The sequence below is a fragment of the Microplitis mediator genome, chromosome 10 (genome assembly GCF_029852145.1).
Source record: "Microplitis mediator isolate UGA2020A chromosome 10, iyMicMedi2.1, whole genome shotgun sequence".
Lineage (NCBI taxonomy): Eukaryota > Metazoa > Arthropoda > Insecta > Hymenoptera > Braconidae > Microplitis > Microplitis mediator.
The window spans coordinates 20,035,776-20,062,693 of record NC_079978.1 but is presented as its reverse complement, the minus strand read 5'-3'; the positions used below and the strand labels follow the sequence as shown (position 1 = coordinate 20,062,693).

General features: G+C 30.7%; 3 protein-coding genes across 3 annotated transcripts; 2 read left to right on the top strand and 1 right to left on the bottom strand.

Annotated features, from left to right (window-relative positions):
- Positions 1-635: 635 nt before the first annotated feature.
- LOC130676396 (beta-mannosidase) lies at positions 636-18,704 on the top strand. The gene is made up of 8 exons (XM_057482548.1): positions 636-994; positions 1,108-1,180; positions 1,249-1,370; positions 1,447-1,962; positions 4,216-5,181; positions 5,269-5,581; positions 12,530-13,287; positions 14,690-18,704. The coding sequence occupies exons 1-8, from the start codon at positions 983-985 to the stop codon at positions 16,541-16,543; spliced, it is 4,614 nt and encodes a 1,537-aa protein (XP_057338531.1). The 5' UTR covers positions 636-982; the 3' UTR covers positions 16,544-18,704.
- LOC130676710 (28S ribosomal protein S5, mitochondrial) lies at positions 18,287-21,517 on the bottom strand. The gene is made up of 5 exons (XM_057483155.1): positions 21,307-21,517; positions 21,135-21,227; positions 19,728-20,075; positions 19,101-19,531; positions 18,287-18,752 (listed from the first exon to the last, which is right to left on the bottom strand). The coding sequence occupies exons 1-5, from the start codon at positions 21,380-21,382 to the stop codon at positions 18,360-18,362; spliced, it is 1,341 nt and encodes a 446-aa protein (XP_057339138.1). The 5' UTR covers positions 21,383-21,517; the 3' UTR covers positions 18,287-18,359.
- Positions 21,518-22,420: 903 nt separating this feature from the next.
- LOC130676712 (mitochondrial intermembrane space import and assembly protein 40-B) lies at positions 22,421-24,703 on the top strand. Its single transcript, XM_057483157.1, has 2 exons — positions 22,421-22,661; positions 23,872-24,703. Exon 2 carries the CDS (start codon positions 24,101-24,103, stop codon positions 24,581-24,583), a length of 483 nt encoding a protein of 160 aa, XP_057339140.1. The 5' UTR covers positions 22,421-22,661; positions 23,872-24,100; the 3' UTR covers positions 24,584-24,703.
- The last annotated feature ends 2,215 nt before the right edge of the window (positions 24,704-26,918 follow it).

Here is a 26,918-nt window from a genome sequence, read left to right as displayed (position 1 = left end):
TTTTTTTATTATTTATTTTTTTGTTAAAAAAAATCCAAAAATTTTTAAATGTCTGCTAACTTTATTGTCATCTAAATTGTTTATAATTAAATAAAATTAGGACAAACAATTATTAATGACGAACATTCAAGGACAAACGACAGAAAAATGATTTATAATAATCAAAATCCGAAAAAGTGTAAAAAAAAATTTTAAAAGGCAAACTTCAAAGAGCCGGTTTATACTTAGATTTAGAAATTTTTTGAATAAATGCTACAGAGATCTGACGAGTGTGGTAGTAAATATAAAACAATTTAAAAATTCTAAATAAATAAATGATGAAATTCAAAAAAATGCGCGTACCGATTTTTGAATTATCCAAATATGCATTTTTTATTTCTTATCCTCTACTTTACTTTTATTTATTTATTCAAACATTTAAAAATTGCCGTCAGCATGATCCTGAAGTTAGCAGACAATTAACAATTTTCGAATTTTTTTTTTACCCAATTAACTACAAAATTTTTAAATTGTTAAATTTTTAAATTAAAATTTTTTAAATATTTTTTTTTTTTTTAAATTCAAAAAGTATTAGACGTCGGCTAACTTCAGTATCAGGTGGCGCTCTTAGTTCTCAACGCGGCCAACATAAAAATGCAGCCATAATTTTAACATTAACTACCAAATATTTATTTCCTAAATGTTTATAGTTAGTTCTCAAATGTTTATCCTTACAAGTTAATTTTTATGCACAAAAAGGAAACAAATACAATTTAAATTATGTTACTTTCTCTACCCACAGGTAATTTGAATTGTAAGTCTCAATTGTCCAGCTGATTGATAAATAGTAAATAAAGTCAACACGGAATATTGCGATAGCCTATAAAATATTTTATTTTTTTACTGCGACTCAAAAGCCAAAATTTTCATACTTCGTTGGAGATAAAAATTGTCTTCATAAATAATTGAGCAACTAAACAACAAATGATTAAAAAATTTCACTATGGATCTCGCAGTAAGTATTTATACGCGACATTATTTATCATATTTATTTATTTCGTTAAATGGCGCGCGCTGTCATGTGTAAACAAAAAAAAAATACTTTAATATTTGTTTTAAATTTTTAAGGTTGCAAATAAAACTAGAAGCGGCCTCAATGATCGCGAATCTGGTCATGAAAAGATGAAAAAACAACTCACGGGTACGCACTTCATATTTATCATAATTAAATATTTAAATTTAAATTTAATCAGAAATTTTTCATCTTAGAACTGGGCATGTATGAGGAGGGAATGTCTTTTGAAGAAATGAAAGACACTCTTACAGTTATCGATAACTCGAAACAATCAGTCGAGGAAACTTCAATGAAATTTTCATCCCAACCTGTAATTGTACCAAAAATTTTCTTTAACTTGACTCTCTTTTGTATCAAATCATCACAATATTTATTGTTTATTTTTTGTTTAGGAACTGAATGATTCATCATCACCTCAGTCATCATTATCACTATTTGATTACACGCCAAAAAAAATGAAAAGTCAAGACGTAAATCCGGAAGTAGAAATTGATGAGGAAGAATTGGCAACAAACACGGAGAATCATGTGGGATTCCATGATAATAAAACAGATGAAAAACCATCATCGCATCCACGTCCTCTATCTCCGAGTCCTGATAAAGACGGCGAGTTGAACTGCTCTCGTTTATTAGATCCTCATAAATCAAAAGCGTCTGCTTCTAGTACGAATAACATAGAAGATAGTTCTCGATTAAGTTCAAACTGTAAAATATTGGATGATGTTCCCTCAAAATCGAGATTCTCGACAAAATTTCAACGAAAATTTGATACGATTAATGGAATTCCGCATAATTTACATGAAACTTTAGATAAGCAGCGTGCAACTCTAAATAAAATGGCAATTATGTGGCATAGTTATAATACTAAGTCGGACTGTGATGAAATTCAATGGGGGTCACCCATTAAGGTGGGTAACTCCTTTGAGCAATCTATCGTCTATCGTGGCAATCACTGATTAATTATATGCTACATCTACATTATTATTATAAATATATAAATATATTCCCTAGTAGCATTCTTAAGGAAGTCTTACGTAAATCTGTATCTTCAGTCTTCAGCAAGTCTGAATCATCAGTAGGGACAAGATTTTTGCCTCAATTTCGAAATGAGTGATTCATTTGTTTGATATTACGGCGGAAATATTGGTCTTATAAAAAAAGTTTTTAAACAAAAATTGTAGGAAATTTAATTTTATAAAAAAAATGTCTCTTATGATTTTTTTATACGACCAATATTTTCACCGTGATTCCAAAATTAAGATTCATAATGAGTGATTCAAATTTGTGTTAATTACGAAAATCTTAATTTTGAAATTACGGCTTTCTCATTAATCCTAAGAAAAAATTATAAGAGACACATTTTTTACAAAATTAAATTTCCTACAACTTTTATTTAAAAAATTTTTTAATACGACCAATATTTTCACCACGATTCCAAAATTAAGATTCATAATGAGTGATTCAAATTTGTGTTAATTACAAAAATCTTAATTTTGAAATTACGGCTTTCTTATTAGTCCTAAGAAAAAATTATAAGAGACATATTTTTTACAAAATTAAATTTCCTACAACTTTTATTTAAAAAATTTTTTAATACGACCAATATTTCCGCCGTAATATCAAAAATTTGACAGCATTAACAATTAATTGTTATTTTTAAATCAAAGTAAAAATCCTGGCTCTAATCATCAGTCTTGGACAAGTCTGAGGCAAGATGCCTCAAGTAAATCTGTACACGCAGAGAAATTTTTAGTAAAAATTACCCAAAGTTTGATACTGTGAGGACTTGTGATAAATGTCTAAATTTTTCCATGTTATTGTAAAATATATTACTCGGTAGCATGTAAATGAAGTGCAATTTCTACTAACAACATAGTAAAAATTTAGTCACTGGCTAGATGTCCTTACAGTACCAAACTATGGGTAATACAAATTAAAGATCACATGATTTAAATATATATATTAGACTGAGCCAAAAAACTCGACTATTTTTTTTTTAACGATACTGTGAATATTTGGGATGACAATAAAAAATTATTGTGAAAATTTGAGCCCTTAATATTGATTTTAAGAGGTGTATCATCGCAATTTTTGATTTTTTTTAATGAGCGGGTTTTTGTCTCATAACTCTCAAACAATTGAGATAAACGAAATAGACTTGAATACGTTTCTTGTAGGCAATTAAATGCTCTACAAAAAAGGTCTGATTAAAATTTTTTTCCAGATGAACCGTTTCCTTATAATCATGCCTTGAACATTAGTATGACTTTACAATTTGATTGTTCAACTTTGAAATTTTTTAATCAATGTAAAAATCAGTTTCCGAAAAAAAGCCAATGAATATTTTCAAAGGAAATTGAATGCTCTACAAAAAGTCTCTTAACAATTTTTGCTAAATTCACTCCTTTAAAAGTTATTGAAGGTATTGATGTCGTTTTTACTTAACTTCAACCTTGAAAAATGTACTAAAGAATAAACATTTTATTACTGTCCACGTTCTTGTTAATTTCATAGATTTATGGGTAATTTTTACTAAAAAATTTTTTGCGTGTACTCATACTTGCTGAAGATCTATTAGCTCTGATTTGCTGCAGAGTTGCTTAAGATACCAGGACATGGGTGCCTTCGTTACTTCGTGAGTCGTCTATTCAGCACTAGTATAGTAAATTTAGTGGCGCCCAATGTTCGACATAATTTTATCGAGTGATAACATTATCAATTTGTAGCATTTTAAATTTAAATGAGGGCCACTGGGTAAGCAATTCTGCAGCAACTCTGACCGGAAATTGTTATTTAGTTCGTATATTGGTTAAAAATTGCTGCAGACTTTTTCTACAGATTTCCGTAAGTCTTCAAGAAAAATCTTACGCAAGACTTGATGGAATCTTTGACAATGAACGACATCTTCAAGTCTTTTATAAGAAACTTGCTTAAGACAATGCTACTAGGGATTATTTTATTGTTCTTCTATTTGGTCTTAAATTATCGTATGGTCCAATACTTTTATTTTGTATACTATAAAAGTTTTTTAAGTAACACTATAAAGTATGTACTTGGCAGTAGTGGTTAATAAATGTTGAATATTAAAAAACAAAGATTCAATTATTTCAAACGTGAGTTCATTAATGTTATCTAATATCCAATTTTTATCATTTCCGTAGGTAGAGACAGCTAATGGAAGCTTGGATAAGAAACCTTATGTGCCATCAGATGAAGATCTTGAAATATTTGAACCACAAAATACGGAAAAAAAATCTGCTTATATAAATACGGAAAAAACTTCTCCTTACATCGGTCTTCGACCACGAGTTGCAACTAAAAATTATGAGTTAAATTGTGATGAGGAGGACGATGATGATGAATACATTTTCCAAAAACGTAAAAAAACAACTTTCGTTTCCAAACCGCCAATAAAAAGACGTGTTACTAATAAAGCGAAAAAACGACAGTCACAAGAAACCGGTACAGAACAAGAAAATAATTTGCTTCGGACGAATTCAATTGATCCCGAAGTTCAGGCGAATCCACGCAAACGATTAGCAAAGTCTCCAACTCCAGAATATCCTGAGCTTTCTCAATTAAAAAAAAGCCAGTCATCGAGTTCGCCCAAGTCCGTGAGAGAAATTTCAAATAATTATCAATCAAGGAAAGAAAACGCGTCTCCTCTAAGCAGTAAAAAAGATCAAGTACCAAATAAAATATCTAAAGGTTTAAATCCCACGGAAATAGAATCCATGATAACGGATGATGAAGATGAAGTGGTACCAAGTTCTCAACCGTTCGAGAAAACTACGGACCGCTTAAACAAATCTAATGCATACTTGCAGCAGTACAAAAATCGTGAAGATAAACAGGAAGAAGAAGATGAAAAATGGAAGAGAATATTAATGGCTACGAGAGAACGTGAGCAGGAAGAGCGGCTACAGGCTCGACTCAAAGAAGCAGCTGCGAAATCATCGAAACGTGAAATGGAAGAAAAGAAAGAACAAAGTCAGCAAAGTAAATACCAAAATATTAAAGCAAAGGCAAAGACTAGATGGTCGTCTGTGAGAACCGAATTGGAATCTCAAGACTTACAGAATAAACACATAATACTCGACAGTCCAGATGAGGAGTCACTTAATATGGTTCGGATAAAACCTGCCGTTAAAATAAAAAAAATTATATTATTTTTTTTATTATTAGTATTAACATTACAATAAATATTATTACAGGTTAGCGAAGAAATCATAACTTCGGATGAAGATAACCAAACTAAGTCTACCAAAGGGAACGTCGAATGTCCGCTTTGTAATAAATACTTTACTCCAAATGAAATTGAGACTCATGCTGATGAATGCGCGACAATGTCTGATAGTATACTTCAGGAAAGTATCAATCAGGATAAAGCAAACGTTGAACTCGGGAAAGCTCTGCCATCTCAAAAAGTATTGTCGTGTCAACAATGTCAAAAATTTAAGACGGTTGATCCAAAATTGTTTGAACAACATTGTTCTTACGACTGTGAGAGAAATTTTGATGACCAAGGTAATCTTTGTTTATTATATTTTCATGATACCAGCATCGAAACTTTGAGTTTCAGCGTTTGCACAGCCAGCCCTGTTCAAAAAATCTCATAAAATCCAATAGATTCTCTTTAAGCAGGCAATCGAAATGAGCTAATTTCAGTCCAATGCCGCGAAAAATATTAGCGAGCGCGTAAATTGCGAATGCCGTCTGTCAGCGGGTAGATACAAATGTGTTTCATCCCTTGGGAAGAAACAATTAGTATATTATACACCTTGGGAGGAAATGACATTACAACCCGCGTGTACAATTGCCTACTTAAGTCAAAGGTGTACTACTTTCCTTCGCGGTATGTATAGAATTTTTCACAACACCTGTACCTGAATTTTTGCCTCTGTTTAAGGGAAGAATGGCGCATGCGCTGATTTTTATCATTTGTTCTCTTAAAAAAAATACAACTTTGTTTCCTCTAAACAGGGCAGGAGTTTAAATTTTCCGTGCGGGTATGGTGAAAATGTTTCTGCCCGCCGACTGAAGGGTAACGCGTGTTTTGATCCCCGGACAAAATATACTCAACATATTAAAGATTATTATTTTTTTTTAATTTTATTTTACACTGCTATATTTTTTTGAAAAAAATTGCACAATACAATTACCGGCTGTCTCTGTTAAATTATTAACATATTTTATCGTAGTATCTGATAACAAGCAAATACGTTGAGCTATTCTTGTGATAACATACACATGAAATGTGCGAAAGAGGGGTATAGTCTAATTTAAACCACATGTGTTTACTTATTTAAAATTTTTTTGCCCGGGGATCAAAAGGCGCGGAATCGGCTGGAGGCATTCGTAATTTAAACTCATACTTGTAATTTGTTTAATAGTAATTTCATACCATTAATTTAATTTGCGTTAATGATAGTTCCGATTGTGATTAAGTCTTATAAAAATAAGTGTAAATAATAAATAGTCCACGTGAGATAAAAAATTAAGGTATCAAAAATTGACTTTGATGAGAACTCTAGATGATCAACATTTCAACTCAAAAATTTAAATGAAATTGACATCTCGATGACGTACAGTACACAAAAAATTTCACCAACTTTTTGCTCTCCCACACATAAAATTACATATAAACTTGATGTAAAATAGCAGCTTTAATTATATGTTATTTTACGTACAAGGGAGCTGGAATTTTTTATATATACTGTACGTCATCGAGATGTCAAAAGTTTCATTTCAATTTCTGAGCTAAAACTCTGGTTTCTTAAGAGTACTTACAGTTTCTGCTTAATTATAAATTGCAAATCACAATTTACGCTTACGCTAAAAATTGGTCTTAAATTCCCTTGTTTCTGATTGGCTGCCGACACTGAAACTTCAAGTTCCAATGCAGGGTAGTAATAAAAACTATCTTGTGTAACTCAGGATAAAACACGATTTCAGACTGCGGGTCAGCCAACTTCACCCTGGTCTGAAATAGTTTTGTTTCATCTCTTGTCACACAATATACTACATTTTATTTAAAATTATTTAAATATAAATTTATTTCTAGTCTCTGTAAACGATAAAAAATTAACAAATGTCACTACAATTAAGTCTGCGCAATCAACATCAGATCAATCAACTCGAAAAAGAAAACGTTGAGTAAGTCGGTAGAGTTACAAAACATTCAAAATCTCATTGGAACACCTTTTATTCATATTTTTAGGTGCATACATAAAAAAGTATCAGCTTTTATTGTATGCATTTAAAAATACTGCCTTAAAAATTTGCTTTAAATAAAAATGCCTCTATAGAATAAGTTGATATAAAAAAATTCCTTTAGTTCCTGTTTTAAATAAAAAATTTTAAACAACTGTATTCTGACTGGTATTTGAATTATAATTTAAAAACTCGACTGTTATCCGAGGAATGAAATTTCTTTCGAATGAATTTTTTCATTCCAGTTGTCTTACATTCATTACGTGTGAAAAAATGTTTTAATTATTTATAAAAATATTTTTTTCCAGTGGCTGGCTCACAATTTAATAAACGATAAGTCTGTTTTTCATTTTAATTAACTATTATGTTTTTAATATCATTACGTATTCTCTGCGCCTTATCATTATTATTAATAATTATAATTAATTACTTATTTTTATTATTAATATATACTACTGTCATATTAATTGTAAAGAATTATCATTGATAACTTCCTGAAGTTAAGATTATTCTGTTGAACTCGAAAAGACCAACGTTAAATAGAACATGTTGAGTTTAATATACATTTTTTTTTAAATTAAAATAAAACGTTTTTTAATGATTCATTACTAATGACAAAATTTATACAAAAAAATAAAAAAAAAAAAAAAAAACGATTGCTACAATTAAATAAAAACAAAATTTTTTTATTTATTTATTTATTATCTTATTTACAAATAACCATTAAAGTACAAATTTCTGACCAACAAGTGTAAAATAAGTATAAATGATACTGACTCTAGGATTAACCTTCACAGCCATCTAACAAAAGAAAGGAACCCCTGACTATAAACGGGGTGGCCACGAACCGGGAATATCGGGAATTATCAGGGAATTTAATGCAACCGGGAAATATCATGGAAATGTCAGGGAATTTCGAAAAGTATCCGAGAATTAAATTGTAACAGTTCAAAATTAAAAAAATTTTCAATTATACACTAGTTGTAGATAGATAGATAGATAAATATATTTATTTGATCCTAGAGCTGTAGCTCCCTGAGGACCATAAAAAAAATACAAAAAAATCTTATAAAATATATACATTAGGGTGAGCCAAAAAAACCAAGCTATCGAATTTACATCTTAAAAAGGACCTATAGGGTAGAAGTACCATTTGTGGCCACTGCTCCATTTTTGGACATTCAATAATTTATTTTAATTAATGAAGAAGTGTAAAAAAAAATTTCCATTGCAATATTGGGGTAAAAGTGTCTTTGTACACATACTCAAAATTAAATATGTCATTGCGTCTTTTGCAAACTATTTTGTTAAAATTTTTCAAGTGGCCAAAACTCGCCCTAAAGTGGCCAAAAACGGTACCTCTACCCTATATCGAGAAAAAAATTCTCCCTTTGGGCAAAATTTTTAGCTCAATTTTAAAAGGTGTCGGTAACCATCTGAAATTTCACATTTAAATAACATACAAAAAAATTTTTTTTGATAAAAAATATTATAACTTTTGAACCATGTGAGACAAAAATTCGGCTCTGTAATATTCTTGTCTGGCATTAAATTTCTTCAAAAAAAGTCCTGGGAGTCGAATTTGTAAACTTAATATTTCGTATAAACGGACCATCAAAGTCTAGAGTAAACAGAATCATAAAAATTTAAGGCTTTATTTGGATTTTCCAAATACTTTTTTTTTATTGTGATCGATAACAAAATATTATTTGTTACAACGTGGATATTGTTGGTGATTTCATTGCACTACATGTAGAACAAATTTTCTCGTAGTATTGATATTTTGAATATCAAAGCCTTAAATTTGTATGATTCTGTTTACTCTAGACTTTGATGGTCCGTTTATACAAAATATCAAGTTTACAAATTCGACTCCCAGGACTTTTTTTTAAGGCATTTAATGCCGTACAAGAATATTCTAGAGCCGAATTTTTATCTCAGACGGTTCAAAAGTTACGATATTTTTAATAAAAAAAAATTTTTTTGCATGTTATTTAAATGGTAAATTTTAGATGGCTACCGACATCTTATAAAATTGAGCTAAAAATTTTGCCCAATGGGAGAATTTTTTTCTCGATATATAGGTCCTTTTTAAGACATAAATTCGATAAGTTAGTTTTTTTGGCCCACCCTAATGTAGGTATAACCTTCTATTCTCAATGAATAACCAGCCTAATTGTCGCCTATAATTTGATATATGTTCATGTTTACTTATACCTAGAATGTATCTAACACATGCATTAAATAAACGCTGTAAGCTGTAATTGCGTATTTAACACATTAGGCATATCTGTGTAAGCAACTGCACAATTTGCCTCTTCGTTAGCATCGAATCATGAAAATATTTTTTTATTTAAACATAAAATATTTATGAGACCTTATATTTGAACTGGTCAACCAGAATATGAGAGATAAGTTATCTGTAGAATGATGATCAGATTGGAAGCGATGTCTTCAAGGTTAGTTTGTAAAACTTGCATTGTAAAGAACAATACTAGTAGCTCGAAAATTTCCCTGGTTATATTTATACTCCTTAGGCAATAATATAACGCTGATTTAAAATGAAATATTTACAATTGTTATTAATTATCGATATTGGTACGCACTTGATGTGTAGCGAATTGAATTTTCGGTGGTATGCGAATGTAAATAATTTTGGTAAGTTCATTAAACATGTAAATAAATAATTTTATTAGCGTGTCAGTCAATTTCTAATTTATTTTTTATAAATTTGGCGCATATTTTACTCGAATATCAATATAAAAATTTTTAAATAATTTATTTAAATATTTAATGGCCAAGAAAAAATCAAATCTGCGTAACTGTTGACAAATAATTTTTTCTAAAAGTTATTATGACCCTAGCGAATTCGGTTACACCGAAAAAATATCTAAAACATACCTGGTATTTGAGTATGATTTCGGTATGTTTTCAGTATAATTCTAAAAGTATACTCAAATTATACTCATTCATAACAAGAATTTAGGTATGTTTTTGAACAATTTATACCGAAGTTATACTGAGATAAAAAAATAATTTCTTAGAAATCGATATGTTTAATGTATTTCAGTATATTAGTTGAATAATTTATTTATATGTTTTTTTAATAAACAATTAAAAAAAAAAAAAAGCGATAATTGATCGAGGTTTCGAACTTGTGACTTCTCACTTGAGAGTCTCGTGAAGTTCTCATGACGCTGTCACAGTTCTTGATGAAAAGAATAATTTTATTTTTATTTATGGTTTTTTTTTTTATGAATTATATTTGTGTTAACTATCTATACTGTTATTGCGATAGAATCAAATAAATAATAAATGAATGATAATTGTATGTCTATCAAACATAAACAGAAATATTTCCTATAACACTGACATTTTTTTTTATTTTGGTAAAAAAAAAAAACATAGAAGTAGTAAATAAGTAAATCAATAATTAAATTATTATGAAAATAATTTTTGAACTATTTACTACTAAAAAGCATTATAATACTAAACACTCAATTGAAATAGTATTTTTATAATTTTCTATGTATTCAATAAATTTATTTACTTCAAACTTCAAAGAAACATTTTTCCTTTTTCCCAGGTAAAGACTTATATAGAAAGATATTGTCCTCAACCTTTCTGATTTCAGTATGATTTGAGTATAAATCGTGCTTGAAATAGAAATTTTTTCAGTATCATTTAAGTATGAAAAATTCAAAAACATACCCAAAACATGAGACGATTTGAGTATAATCTGGGTATGAATTGGGTATAATTCTCAAAACATACCGAAATATTTATCAATTTCTACTATACCGGAAATGAACCCAAAAGAAACTTAAATTTTCGGTATAAACAAATTCGCTAGGGGATATACAATAATTACAAGTACAATTTTATTGTAAGTAATTTTTCTATTTATTTTCTAAAATATGACTAAAATTTTATCCGTCAATAATAGAAAGAAAAAAACGAATAAAAATTATATTTTGTATACGAAAAAAATGATTCAAAAAACCTGGTGGAAATTTCTCGAAATTTTCTCTGAAACACTCAGTTCTAAAGTTCTAAAGACTTTTTCAGAGAAAAGTCCGAAAAATTTCCACCAGGGAATACATGAAATGATAATTAATAATATAGAAAAGTTATGCTCATCTACCAAACTTGAAACAGGACATTTTTCGGTAATGGTCTATAAGTGGGACTCTACAAATTTTTCAAAGTTCCATGTGCTTACAGTTTAAATATCTATAATTAAACTAGTCCTGGCGGATTCGAATCATGGTAAATTACCTATTACTAAAATCTGTCGTAAGTTACGGTATTCAGAAGAATTTTGGTAATTTACGGTAAAGGTGCGGCATTTGCACTGTAAATTTGAAGTAAGATGACGGTAATTAACCGTAAAGTGAAGTATTGAACTGTAAAAATTGTAAATATAAAAAACATACGGTACGTACCCTGGCGGTTTTGAATCACTCTGGAAACAGCTTGGAAACACCCTGGGAGTGGAAACACGGTGGATCCAGGGTGGTTACACGGTGGGTTTGTGCCATTTTACCACCGTGTATACACGGTGGTTACAGGGTGTTTCCACGGTGGTTACACGGTGTACCCACCATGATTCCACGGTGTATCCACGGTGATTACGCGGTGTACGTGGAATCACGGTGATATAATGAAAAAAAACCCACCGTGTAACCACCGTGGATCCACCGTGATTCCAGGGTGATTCAAAACCGCCAGGGTACGGTAAAAATGCCACAAATTAGGGTAAATTGCAGTGTTTTTACTGTAAATTACCGTAAATTGTGGCAAATTTGCCGTCGGAATACCGTATTACGGTACATTACGTCAAAAATGCGTTAATTTACCGTCATTGGGATCCGCCAGAATACTAAGAAAATTTTTGTTTTCATTTCATAATGGAAAAGATTTTTTCTGTCAAGAAATTCTTTCTTTCTATGTACAGTATGATAATTACGTTACATATAGAAATCCTAAATCCCTAGCAGATCCGAATTACGGTAATTGTCGTAATTTACCTAATTTACAAAGTCCAGCAGAATTGCCATAATTGCGGTAAAATACGGCAATTTGTTGCAGTTTACCGTAATTTCCGGAAAATGCCGTGATTTCCAGTAAATTACGGTAAAATACCGTAAATTACGGTAATTACCGTAATTCGAATCCGCTGGGAATTGGACAAATTTTTGATAAATATTTGTACATTCATATAAATTTAAGTTAATGTATGTATTGAAATTATTCCTTAAGGTTCCTATGTTACGATTCCCGTCGAATCTTACACTTTTCTTGAAGAGCAACATTACATTAACAATACATTTTCCGACAATAATGATGTCAAAAATCGATGGGTTGGAAACAGCAGTTTTTTGTGTGAAAATAAATTCCCTTCAACATCGAAAATGCTTCAAGCCCAGAGGCTTCTAATCGTTTTTCATGGGATAGACACTTTCGCAAAAATCAAATTCAATGATCACGAAGTAGGCAAAACTGATAATATGTTCACGCGATATGTTTTCGACATCAAAGACTATATAGTTAATGATACGAATTCGAATAATGAATTAATGATAACCATTGAATCTCCTATAAAGTTTGCAAATGATGTATATGATAATCATAGCAAAGATTATATTGTTTATCCGAAATGTGTTCCAAAAACATATCATGGCGAATGCCATGTCAATCATATCCGTAAAATGCAAGCAAGCTTCGGTTGGGACTGGGGTCCCGCTATTCCTTCCAGTGGGATTTGGCGAGATGTCGAGCTTGTAATTGTCAATGATGCCGCAATCATAGATCATACGATAGATTTATATCAAGTTAATGACACGAACTGGAAAATTTATACTACTGTGCTTCTTGAAACTGCGTTAAATAATCCAAATAATCCTATTCAATGTGAATTATCAGTAGTTTTAAAGATTAACGATTCTTATGTTATTAATTCAACAAAAATTGATGTGATGAACGGCCAAAAACATTCTGTATCATTAGACGTTCGTGAGGTATAATACAATAAATCTTTTGGTTAGGGAGAATTTCTTTTTCGTAGAAAAATCATAGTTCCGTTATTACTTATAATTTTTAATAATTCGTAATCATCAAAATGAAAAATAAGCCTTACTCTAGCGGATCCGAATTACGGTAAATTACCGCAATCTACGGTATTTACCGTAATTTATGGCATTTTACCGCGATTTACCGTAATCTGCGGTAAAATGCGGTGGAATACTGTAAATTACGGCAACTTACGGCAAAGCACAGTGAATTGCGGTAAATTGTCGCAATTTACCGTAAATTACGGTAATTCTGCTGGATAGCCTAAATTATTGTAATTCGAATCCGCTAAGGTAGAAATTTTTTTGAAAACATTATCAAAAAGTTTAAATTCGAGCCCTTATCATTTAATGGTCCTGATTTAAAACTCCGATTAAAATTCTTTTAATCAGATTAACCGGATTAATTCGGAAAATGATAATTTTTCGGAACGTTTTTGAAATACTAACAGAATAATATTTTGAACACAATAAATTTATTCAATTTTTTGGTATCTACGGAATAATATCTCTAAAAAATTTGATTTTTCGAGCAGAGGAAAAGATATACTCCCTTAATAAATGCCCTGGCGGATCAGAATTACGGTAATTTGCCGTAATTACGGTAGTTTATGATAAACGTACGGTATTTTACGGCAAAAGTGCGGCATTTTTACCGTACTTTTGCGGCACGAGAACGGTAATTTACCGTGAAACAGCGGCAACCCTGCGGTATTTCAGCGTAAAGTATTGCACTTCTTGTCGAATCCGACTTAAGGTAATTTACGCCATTTTGAGGCAATTTACAGTAGTACCCTGGTGGAAATTTTTCGAAATTTTTTCTGAAAAACTCAGTTCTAAAGTTCTAAAGACTTTTTCAGAGTTATTCAGAGAAAAGTCCGAAAAATTTCCACCAGGGTATACAGTATTTTACGGTGAGTTACGATAAAATACGGTAATTTATGGCATTTTTACCGTAAGCACTGTGTGTTTTTTTAATTTTACAGTTTTTGTAGTGCAATACTACACTAAACGCTAAAATACCGCAGGATTACCGCAATTTTGCAGTTAATTACCGTTTTCTTACTTTAAATTTACTGTAAAAATTTGAATTCTTTCCAATACTTTTGAATACCTCCAATACTATTCAATTCCTGCTCTTATCGAGCTTTAACATTGTAGATCGTTTTCAATTCTTTTTTTAAATCTGGGACCCAATTTTGCCCTAAAATACCGCACGGTTACCATATTTTACTGTAAAACGCTGTATTTTACGGTAAATTACGACAAAAATGCAGTAAATTTCGGTAATTTACCGTAATTCGGATCCGCCAGGGTGTAATTTCAAACAATAATTTAATTATCATTTCAGGCTGATATACTTCGTTGGTGGCCGAATGGATACGGCTCTCAGATTCTTTATAACATAACAACAAAATTAAAAACAGAAAGCGGTATACAAATTCGTAAAAAGCGTATTGGTTTTAGAACAGTAGAACTAGTGCAAGAGCCTCTAAAAAAAGGTCTGAGTTTCTATTTTCGGATTAACAAAATTCCAATTTTCGCGAAAGGCAGTAATTTCATACCGACAAATATCTATCCCAGTAAATCATCGAACCGAACCTATATAAGATATCTTCTGGAGTCTGCAAAACAAGTCAACATGAATATGCTCCGAGTTTGGGGCGGTGGCGTGTACGAGTCGGATTTTTTCTATGACTTAGCTGACGAATTAGGTCTGATGATCTGGCAAGATTTCATGTTCGCTTGCGCCATGTATCCAACTACCCCAGAATTTTTGAATTCTGTAAGAGAGGAAGTTAAGCAAAATGTCTGGAGACTTAAATCTCACCCATCAATCGTCATCTGGGCAGGGAATAATGAAAATGAAGCAGCGTTGTATGGTAACTGGTACGGTACCGGATCAAATCCAATTTACAAAAGCGATTATATTAAACTGTACGTAGATATTATTAAATTCGAAGTCGAGAAGTTGGACTTCACTCGCCCTTTTGTCGTATCAAGTCCAAGCAATGGAGCCTGGGCAGATCAGAACGGATGGATTGGAACTGATCCATATTCGCCTCTGTATGGAGACATTCATTATTACAATTATTTAGCTAATGGCTGGGACATAAATATTTATCCTAAGCCTCGATTTTCATCAGAATATGGCTTTCAATCGCTACCGTCAATTTACGGCTTGAAACCTATGGTAAAAAGTATACAAGATTTACGTTTGAATTCAGAATTTTTAGAACATCGTCAACATTTACCCGGTGGAAATGAACTCTTGACATCTTTGATTAAGAAAAATTTCCGACTTCCTCAAAGCAATGATCCGCTCCAAGATTTCGAAAATTACATATATTTAAGTCAAATAAATCAAGCGCAATCTGTGAAGGTACAGACAGAGTCGTACCGTCAAGCAAAGAGTTACGTCAACGATTCTGGCGAAGGCAAAACAATGGGCGCGCTTTACTGGCAGCTAAATGATGTCTGGCCCGCACCTTCATGGTCGTCGATTGACGACGGAGGCCGTTGGAAGATACTCCATAATTATGCTGAGGATTTCTTCGCTCCGATTATCATCAGTCCGAGATTATCACCAATTGACGACCTAACGATATTCATTGTTTCTGACGAATTACATCCAAGATTCAATTGTTCGGTCGAGATGAACGTCTACAAATTTTGGGAAGAGTCTTCGGATATTTTCACTCGGAAATTCAATAACGTTTCCGTTGAAACGAATGCGGCCTATGAATTAACGACGATAAATTTTGAGGATGTTCTTAAGAATGCGTCCTGCGGCGAGACTTTTTATGAAGCAAAGAAGAAATGTATCGTTGAATTTTATCTAAGAGACCAATTTGGGGAACCAGTAGCACCTGCTAATTATCTCTACCCTTCTTCTCCGAAAGATTTCAATTTGCCAGCGTGTGAAATGACCGTTTCTTTCAATTCTACTGATTACGCCGCTACGATTCAGTCCAGTTGCATTCAACTGTTTGTTTGGTTCGACTTTCCAGGTTATCTGCCTGGAAGATTTTCAGAGAACGGCTTCCATGTATTGAAAAGCGTGAAAAAAGTTGAGTTTCATCCGGGCAATTTATCATTTGACTTGACTGAGTTTATTCGCCACGTAACAGTTGTAAGTTTAGCTCAAATATATGAGACTCCACAGCCGCTCAATACGATTTGCATTGACTGCCTCAATCTCTGAAGAAATATGTTTGGATTTAATTAAAATTATAATGGGTATCTAAGAATAAATTCAAATGAAGCTTACACCAAAAAGTAAATTTCATAATGAGTATAAATTTCTAAAATAACCAAAGTTACTAAAATTATGAAAATAGCGCCAAGTATTAAGTAGATCGAATTCATTGTGTTCAGTAATTTTACTTACAAATGTCAATAATTTTGTAATTCAATTATTATTAATTACTATTAAAAAATTTTCCATTGATTACAGTAAAAATTTCAAATATTTCCAGATAATTTTGTTTTTGTCATCAGGGTTAATGTGGGCCGGCGACCAACCTCTAAAAATTTATGTCATTAATTGCTCACAGGTGTCTCTACCTGTTGATTGAACAGTAAAAATTAATTCCAATGATCCAGAAAAAAAGGATTTCTTGGCTCAAAAAAATTTTTACTTGCCCTGAGAAACTTTGTATTATAAATTGATAACAAAAATTTTCCTAGAATAACTGAATAATAATTAGACTGGGCCAAAAAAATCGACTTTTTCATCCATACTGTGAAAATATTATTCCTGATGACCAAAAAAAAAATTATTATGCGAGTTTGAGCGCTTAATATTGATATTAAGAGGGGTATCGTTACGACTATTAGTTTTTTGACAGAAATTTCATTTTTTACCCAAAACTTGTAAATCATCTATTTGAAAAATTTGAGCAATGGATATTCTCAAAGGAAATTGAATTCTCTACAAAAAATTTCTCTTAGTACATTGACGTAAAACGAGCCATTTCCTGGTAACTGTGCCTTAAAAATTGATTTGTTTTTTAAATTCTTTGTTCCTAGTTTGGATTTTGTAACTAATAGAAATATTAAAATTTTTTTTAGTCAAGATACATTTTATTGAAGGAAATTTAATGCTCTACAAGAAAGGTCTCTTAAAATTTTTTGCTAAATTCACTCCTTTAAAAGTTACTCAAGGTTATTGAAGTCGTTTTGACTCAACTTCAACCTTGAATAACTTTCGAAGGAGTGAATTTAGCAAAAAATGTTAAGAGACTTTTTTTGTAGGGCATTCGATTTCCTTTGAGAATAATCATTGGCTTTTTTTCGGAAACTGATTTTTACATTAATTAAAAAATTTCAAAGTTGAACAATTAAATTGTAAAGTCATACCAATGTTCGAGGCATGATTATAAGGAAACGGTTCATCTGACAAAAAATTTCAATCAGACCTTTTTTGTAGAGCATTCAACTTCCCACAGGAAACGTATTCAAGTCTATTTCGTTTATCTCGATTGTTTGAGAGTTATGAGACAAAACCCCGCTTATTCAAAAAATATCAAAAATTGCGATGATACACCTCTTAATATCAACATTGAGGGCTCAAATTTTCACAATAATTGTTTTTTGTCATCCCAAATAATATTTTCACAGTATCGTTAAAAAAAATAGTCGATTTTTTTGGCCCAGTCTAATAATAATATTTATATTTAAATCGTAACATGATATTATCTTGGCAGTTAAAAGTTTAAATCAAAGTTCAATTTCCAATGCTCATTAGGTTGCTCACCAATCATCCACTACTTGATATTTGGTACTCGTGGATAAGCTGTAAAATGCTCGTGTTCAAAAGTATAAATAAGTTTTTGTTCATTGTATTAAAGTTATGACTATATAATAAGTAAATATACCCTTGATATTTATATTTATAATTTCACCCATTGAATTTTATAGAATGAATAAAAATCCGTATAATGAATTGTTTTATACAGGTAAATAACAAATTTTATTGTACGAACTTATTCATATACATGGTGCTTAAAAATCTTTACTTATTCGAACTCAGCTTCATCTTTAGATTTCAAGTTTTTGTTCCATAGAGAAGGTTTCGCTTCTGGATATTTATCGGTATAGAAACTCCTTAATTCCCCGTGCTCTGCATATAATCGTATTCTAACTTGATCTTTATTTCTCAACCATGCCGTCTTCCTCAACCTGATCTTCCACGAAAGATGGCTATGGAAGAAAGGAGGATGCTTCTTTTTTTTATATATTACTTTACCCCCCAACACGTACTGAGTGAAGTCCATGATTTCATCTGGCTCGATTTCTTCTGGCTTCCTAACTTGGGCAGGAGAGGCCACTACAGTTGGGAAAATGTCGTTTTCATTTCTAAATTCAACTAAATGCAATTTTTTTTCTTCGGCCAACTGTTCGTGAGTTTTCTAAATTTCATTTAAAAAATATTTAGATTACTTTCTAAAAATATATTTATCGATACAGTCGAACTTCATTAACTCGGACAGTTAGTCTCCGAAGGAGCGGACGTTTCTTGGGATTTCCGAGTTAACGGGTTCCCCTTCCCCTTCAAAAATAATCTATGACGCATGCGCTCTTACATTTACATGAATGATGCCTAAGAAATATGCGCAGAAGTGGAATCAGTGGGAGACAGCGTAGCTCGTAGTGGGGGTCAAGATTGAGGGGAAGTTCCGAGTTAATGGACTTTGACTGTACGTAGAAAAAAATGATTTTCTGGGTACTAGAATAAAAAAAAAAAATCATAGCTATACCTGTTGCAATAAACCGATAAAAAAAGCTTTAATCATGTGTTGCAAATTTCTAGATCCTTCGACTTTGGCGTGTAAATCTTTTATTCCAACGAGTTCACAGCAACTTTTTATAGCTCTGTGACACTTCAATCCGTACCCTTCACTTTTTTTGGTAACAAAAATTTTAGATTTTCCAAATTGACAGAAAAAGTCATGGTAGACAGTGTGTTCGTTACATCTGTTGATAAACATGAGTTTCATCGCAGCACGATTTTTCGCAATTCTTAATGCAGTCTTTCCTTCGGGTGCTTTAGCTACAGAAAATCCTGCTAGTCCATTTTTATTTCCTGTTAATACCATGCAACTCACTCGACGTTTTCTTCCCATATTTCCAGTCATCACAGTCACTAGTTTGTACTCCAAGATCACTGAATCAAATCCTTCAAATTTTTCTATGAATAAAAGAATAAAGTAATCAATACAATATATTTACCAGCTCGCTTATCATCGGAGTGAAGTGTAGAGTTGATTTCACGTGAGGAAATCAGTCGAAAAAAAATTTCGACCGTACCCCAGTGAGGTGTGCAATAATCGGATCAAGAACTCACTGAATTGGTATTGATAAATCTCATATAAATGTATACGAACCTTCCCCAATAGGGTCTGGTGGTCCAATTCTCCTACCACCAGGTTTGCCACCACTCCAACCTCTTTCTAAAGGGTGTAACTTTATTCTTCTTTTTTTTTGCATTGAATCTCTTAACTTAAAAAGTTGCTTTTCTCTTTCAGGATCTTCTGGAAGTTGCTGTTGCTGGACGAGCTCTCTTCCTCTCACTGCAGGAGCATTCAATCCTGGCCAAACTATATTTACCTTACCAACACCTATCACTTGACCTCTGTTTAAATTTTTTATCATTCTTCTCGACTTAGCTCTTCCTCTTTTTCTACCAGCATTACTGACATTTGTGGCACTTTTCCACAATCGGTCAGCGGGGTCTGAAATTAATGCAAATTACGTTTTTATAGTTTTATCTAAAGGATTCTTAAGTATTTTAAATACATGTTCAAATATTTTTTAGGTATTTTCTTCAAGTACTTAAAAAACTAATAATTTTTGAAGTACCTTCGGTACTGATGGTCATCAAAGATTTTTTAAAATTATAGTCAGAAATAAAATTGAAATAATCATATGTATTAATGAATTTTGTACAAAAAAAATGGAACTAAAGTCAGCCGAGGTCTAATAACTTTAAAATTTTTTTTAATTGATAAATTATAAAAAAAAATATTTGAAAAAATTGCACCTGTAGTTTTTTAAATTTTTTAGAGGTGCATATTTTTATTTTATATTTTTTTGTAATTGATTTGTTAGAAAAAAAAATTAAAAATTTTCAATTATCTGTTAACTTCAGGATCTTCAGAAAAATAACTTCCCTTTTTTGAAAATTTGCAATTTTCTTAGCGGGAAGTTAAAAATATTTATTGTCCTCAAGAAATTTTATCTCATCCCCAGAAAATTTTTGTTTTCAATTTATAATTAAAAAAATTTATTGGGAGAGCTAAAAATTTTCTTGAGGCGGGTAAAAATTTTTAGCGCCAAGAATTCTTATTTTTCTCTGTGTGTGTAAATATCCTATTTAAATTTGTCACAATGATAGCTATCATTGTTTTTTGAAGTTTTTTCGAAATTTCGAGGGTGTAGGGGTCAAACTGACCTCGAATTCGGATTCAGCGGACCAAAATACGTACCCGTAGGTAGGTCCGGTCAAATGCACATTCTACTTAATTTTTTTGTGTGCCGGTGTAGTTTTGAATATTTCTATATCCTATTGAATTTTTTTTTTCTAAAATCTTTTACATGAATTCAGTGTGTCTGGCATTTAAATATATTTTTACCACCATATACTGGAATTGAATACTGCCAACAAATTAATTCTAGTATTTGTCTGTACATTTTTTTAAACAAATTTTGGTTTTCATATTTGGGTATGTTTTCACTTAGACATGAATTTTAATCCTTGTTAATATATGACGGGTAAATAAACGTATACTCACATCGATTAAAAAACGAGGCATTTCGAAAATTTACAGGTGGGTTTTGAAATTGTAAATATCCTGGTCTACACTGTAATGTACCACCGGAAAATCCTGAAATGACAAGAAAATAAAAGTATGAATTCTACATGTTCTAAATAGCAGAGATGATTATTTAAAGAAAAGTTTAAACCTGAATTCAAAACCCGCGAGATAAAAGGAGTTTGAAGGGAAGTCGCACAAATTTTTAATAATTTGTGGGCCATCATTTATCATTAATTCACTATCATAAATATAATAACATGTGGATATTCAACTCCAGACCATAAATATCCTGATGATTGCACCGGTTATGGATCGTACAATAACATTAGCACACCATGGCTGTGATTAAGCACCACATGTAGAGTTATCACGAGTGAAAAGTTCCTTGATAGCCACTTTGACTGAAAGCCGCTGAAATTTGACATCAAATTGACGGCAAAATTTCATGTTCAATGAATTGGCGCCAATTTCCTCACAACTTTTTTGTGATCCTCAAGTTAGCAGACAATTATCATTTTTCGGATTTTTTTTTGAACAAATCAATTAAAAAAAAAATGTGCGCATGTAGAAAATTATAAAAGCTATAGGTGCATTTTTGTAAATATTTAATTTTTGTCTGGTTTAAGTTGACGGCGATAAATCTATTTTTTAAATTTTTTAAAAATCAAATCGTTTATTCGTCGTTAGTTCTTAATTGTTCGCTCAAAATTATTGTTTGTTTGTATTTTTTTATATTTTTAATTAATTTTCCAAAAAATAGGTACTTTATTACATGAGTGTGAATGTAGCAGACATCAGACAATTCATAAATTTTGAATAAATAAATAAATTAATTCAAATAATGAAGTTGAAAAAAAGGCGCGTACTGATTTTTTAAATATTTAATCGCATTTTTTTATTTTTATTCTCCTTACATTTTAGTATTTACTCAAAAATTAAAAAAATTTCCACTTGTCAGTTACATTCGCACTCATTTCATTACCAGTCAATTATGTTTACGCATGCGCATTACGATTTCCGGAGCGCATATACTTGCAAACGCGGTTTTATTTAAATCGAAAACTGATTATAATAATTACCTTATTTTTTATAATTTGTCATTTTTAAAAAAATTCAAAAATTATTAGACTTTTCTTTTTAAAATTCAAAAATATTATACTTTTTTTTTTGTCAAACTGAGAGCAAACATACGTCAGTTAGTATTTTCGTCGTGTTACACATCAGTCATATGACTTTATCACAATGTGCATAAATCTTAAATTTGTATTGTAACTCCATGTAAATCGATCCTGCAAACTAGTGTGATTATTGCATACTGTATCGTGATAGTATTTTTAAATTAAAAATTTTTTAAATTTTGTAAAGTTATCACGAACTTGTTGAGGAAAAATTTCTACAACCGAATGCAAGCAAGAAATTATTAACTTTTGATAATAAGTACAGAAAATAAGTCGAATGATAAAAGTCTTGTTCTGACCTAACCTGCAATCTTGGAAATTTTCAGTAGGTTATTTTTAAAATTAATATAATTTTATATTACCAGCACTCTGGTGTTCCACGAGCTTTTTTGTTTTATTGATTTATTGTTGTAAAAACTCTTCGATGCTTGTCAATCACTATGAGTGTAAATGTAGCAGACATAAGACAATTTTTGAATTACATATAAAAAAATTAATGATACTGAAGTTAGCAGACGTCTAATAATTTTTGGATTTTTTTTTTAGACGATAAACCAGAAGAAAAGAAAATTTGAATAAATTGCACCTGTAGTTTTTTAAATTTTCTACATGTGCATATTTTTAGTTTTTTTTTTTTCTTCAAATTTAATTGTTCAAAAAAAAATCCAAAAATTTTGAATTGTCTGCTAACTTTAGGATCATAAAAATTAAACAATTAAATTGATATGATAAAAAAAAATGCATGTACTGATTTTAGAATTTTCTACAATCCCATTTTTTAACTTTTTTGTTTAAAAAATTTCATTTTATGATTTTAAAATTTTAAAAAGTGTCTGATGTCCGCCAACTTTACTGTCATTCAATCACTTCATAATAATTGAATTCCATTTTTTACGGAGGTTCAGAAGAATTCAAAAATATTACTATTTTCAAATACTTTCAAATTTTTTTTTAATAGCTAAATGATACTGAAATTTTGATTCATGGAGATTTTGAGAAATTCAAAAATACTCAGTTATTTTTAATATTTCCAAATACTTCTAAATCACTAAGTAATAACTGGGTCTTATTATGATACTGAAGTTCGCCGACGTCCAATAATTTTTGGATTTTTTTTTAAACAATAAATTATTTTTTAAAAAATATTTGAAAAAATTGCACCTATAGTTTATTAAATTTTCCATATGTGAATATTTTTATTTATTTTTTTTTAAATTTAATTGTTGAAAAACAAATTCCGAAAATTGTCAACTGTCTGCTAAGTTCAGGATCGAGGTCTTATTTTATAGTAAGATTTTGAAAGATTTGAAATCATTAAAGTTTTTGAATAACTTTTAATCACCAAATGCTCAATTTTCTTGAATATTTCCAAACACTTTTCCATCATTAATTTTTATTAAGAAGCCAGAAAGATTAAAAAACATTCGAATTTTTTTAAAATTTTTTCTAATCACTTTTCTTAATCAGGTTCAAAAAGTTGACTATTTTCCAGATTTTTAGAATCAAGAAATAAAATCTGATATTTTTTTTTTTAGGGATCAATTCAACATCGAGGAAATTATTTTATACGTAAAGGATTACGTACATTTGTGACGTCATTATAATGTTTCACGAACAAACTTATTTTGTGGTACATATTTACGGAAGTAAATTGAAATAATTTCTTACATTTGAAATTATATATAAAAACTCATAAAATTTGTTGTCTTGTCATTCAACGGCGAAAATAATCAATATTTTGTATAAAGGAAAAAATTAATCACGATGTCAATTATAAACAAAATAGGAAAAGACACAATAATTTTCGCTACTAAAGAAGATCATTCATCTCCAAGTAAAATTCATCTTCCTAAACCAGAACCAAGCCCAGGTTTACTACTTCCTAATGGGGAAATCAATTGGAATTGCCCTTGTTTAGGAGGCATGGCAACGGGGCCTTGTGGTTTAGAGTTCAGAGATGCCTTCTCTTGTTTCCATTACTCTACTGCCGAACCAAAGGGCTCAGATTGTTATGAAGCATTTAAAGTGATGCAGGCATGTATGACACAATATCCTGCACTGTATGGCAACAAAGACAGTCAAATTGATGACATCGATATGGAAGACCAGCGAGAAATAAATGCACCCAAAAGTCAAGATGATGAGAGCAATTTCAAAAGTAGGCTGTCCATTAATCAAACAACTGAAGAAACCATGCCTGTAAAAAATACAGAAACTGAACGAGCAGCAGCTGTTACAAATAATTGAGGAATTAAAGTTTAGTATCCGTAGGGAAATTTTTCAGTATAATTGTGAAAGAGGTTTTTTTTTTTTACTTTAAAAATAAAAATTGGTTTGATTAATCCTGTACAAAATTTGTTACGTAGCAAAATTAATTCAACGTTCTACCCATTATATTGATAACATTGTTCATATAGTTTGGTAAGTGCGAGCTAGTTTCTCAGAAATACTAAAGGGTCTTGTACCCAAGTAACACATGCTTGAGCAAGATTCTGGTGCCAGTGCCTTGAGCAAAACTCCTAGTTACTAGTGTCTTTTTCTACGTATAGGTCTTGCGCAAGATCATGTAGCAAGAAATCGTCATCAAGACTTAAGCAAGCCATGCACAATTATTTTCAACTAGAGTCTTCCTCCAGAATCGAGAGAACTTGAAATTATTTTTAGAGTTCAGTAAAATTTACTTTGCTCGAGTAACATGGTGAAATTTTTAGCTCAAGTCAAGAAGATGAGTTTGTTCGAAAATGTTAAATCGGATAAAAATTATATTTCTTAACAGGGGTTATCAGATATTTTCGGCTGAGTTTTTTTCGGAAACAAAATCTCTTAATACAAAATACAGACCGCACATTAATGCACTACTGTATAATCTAGCGAAGTGCGCTTACATTATTTGACAATATTCATTTGTTTAAGAGAAAAACTCGGCCAAAATTCCCATTGACTGCACAAGTGCAACAAAGATAGTACCGATCGTGGACTTTAGTGTAATAGAGAGAGAAGTACGAACCCCTGTTAAAGCAAGTTAATTTTTTTTTAACTTGAATAGAACTGACGTTCATATATCATTATTAATTTATAATTACATTCATACAATTTAAATTAAAAATTTAATTACATTCATATTATAATAGCCAGGCTTTGAATAGACTGATTTGATGAATCGCCAGGTTTAGAATCGGCTGATTTTACAAATTTATAAGTTTAGAAACGGCAAATTTTAATTATTATTAAATTTATCGGCTGAATTCAAGCGATAAAGTTTTAAAGTGTCAATATTTATTGATATATAAATTTTGTAAAAAATAATTATTAATATGACGTTAGCTTAGATGCTCAAACTTTTCGTTTATTTGCTTTTGAATTTGGAATATTTTTAATAATTCTTTTTTTTAATCCGCTAGTTTTATGATTAGTGACATTTTATTAATGCTTTTTTTTAAATGGCTGATTTTAAAAATTAATTTATTTGTAGGTTTTTTAATTTACAGTTAGCTGTCATTTTTTTGATCATATTTTACTATAAATTGAATTCACTTTTAGACATTATTTACGTTTCTCATATTTTTATATCATTTTTTACATTTAGCATATTTTTAAAACAGTAAAATTTAAAGTTTTCAAATTTTAGAGTTTAGAAACCGCCAAATTTAAGGTTGGCAATAAATCTCGAAGCTTAGAAACCGACTCGAATTAATGTCCCCGATTGTATGTAACTATTATATTTAAATAAGAGCCCTTATTAAACAACTGAATTCGATCGAATTAAACAGAATTAAATTTTAAATTCTATTTAATTCAGATAAATTCTGTTAATTCGGTACCTAACTTAAAAATGAATTCTGTCTAATTCGGCAGGAAAACCAGAATTTGTCCAAATTGAAACGAATTTAAATAATTCTATTCGGTTTAATTCTGATTAGTTCGAAAATAATTCTCCAATTTCTGGTTCTGAATCCGAATTAAAGTGAATTGAAACGAATTTGAAATTTTTAAATCGGTTTTATTCTGTTTAATTCAAATTCAAATTTTCAATTCAGTTGAATTCTGTTTTGCAGAATTTGACAGAATTTAACAGAATTAAAATTTTTAATTCGGTCGAATTCAGTTGTTTAATCAGGGAGAGAATTAGAAAAATTTAGTCCATGCCATGTCTTATATGAAAATACAAGTTAAACAAATTTAATTTGGTATCAGTGAAAAAAAATTGTATCGCAAATTACTGCCACAATCGTAAACTTTACTATGGTCAGTAATTGGTACATGTGATTATTCCAACTTCCGTTAGGTGGTCAACATGGCCCGGCTCTACTATGACACCATTACATTTTGAACAAAAATAATTTCTCCGTGTACTGGCCCGAAAACCATTCAATTGTCAGCTGCATGTCAAGACACACGAGCAGTAGGATGATTTTCGTTTCGATAAATGGTGTACGTGAAGTCTGAAGTAAAATACTATCAGCTTTTCAAGCGATATCTTGTAGTCAAAATGAATTATTTAGTAACATCGTATTTTTTTCCTGAGAAAAAAAATTTTATTCCCATGTACAAATTTAAAAAAAAAATTGTTTTTTCGGCATGA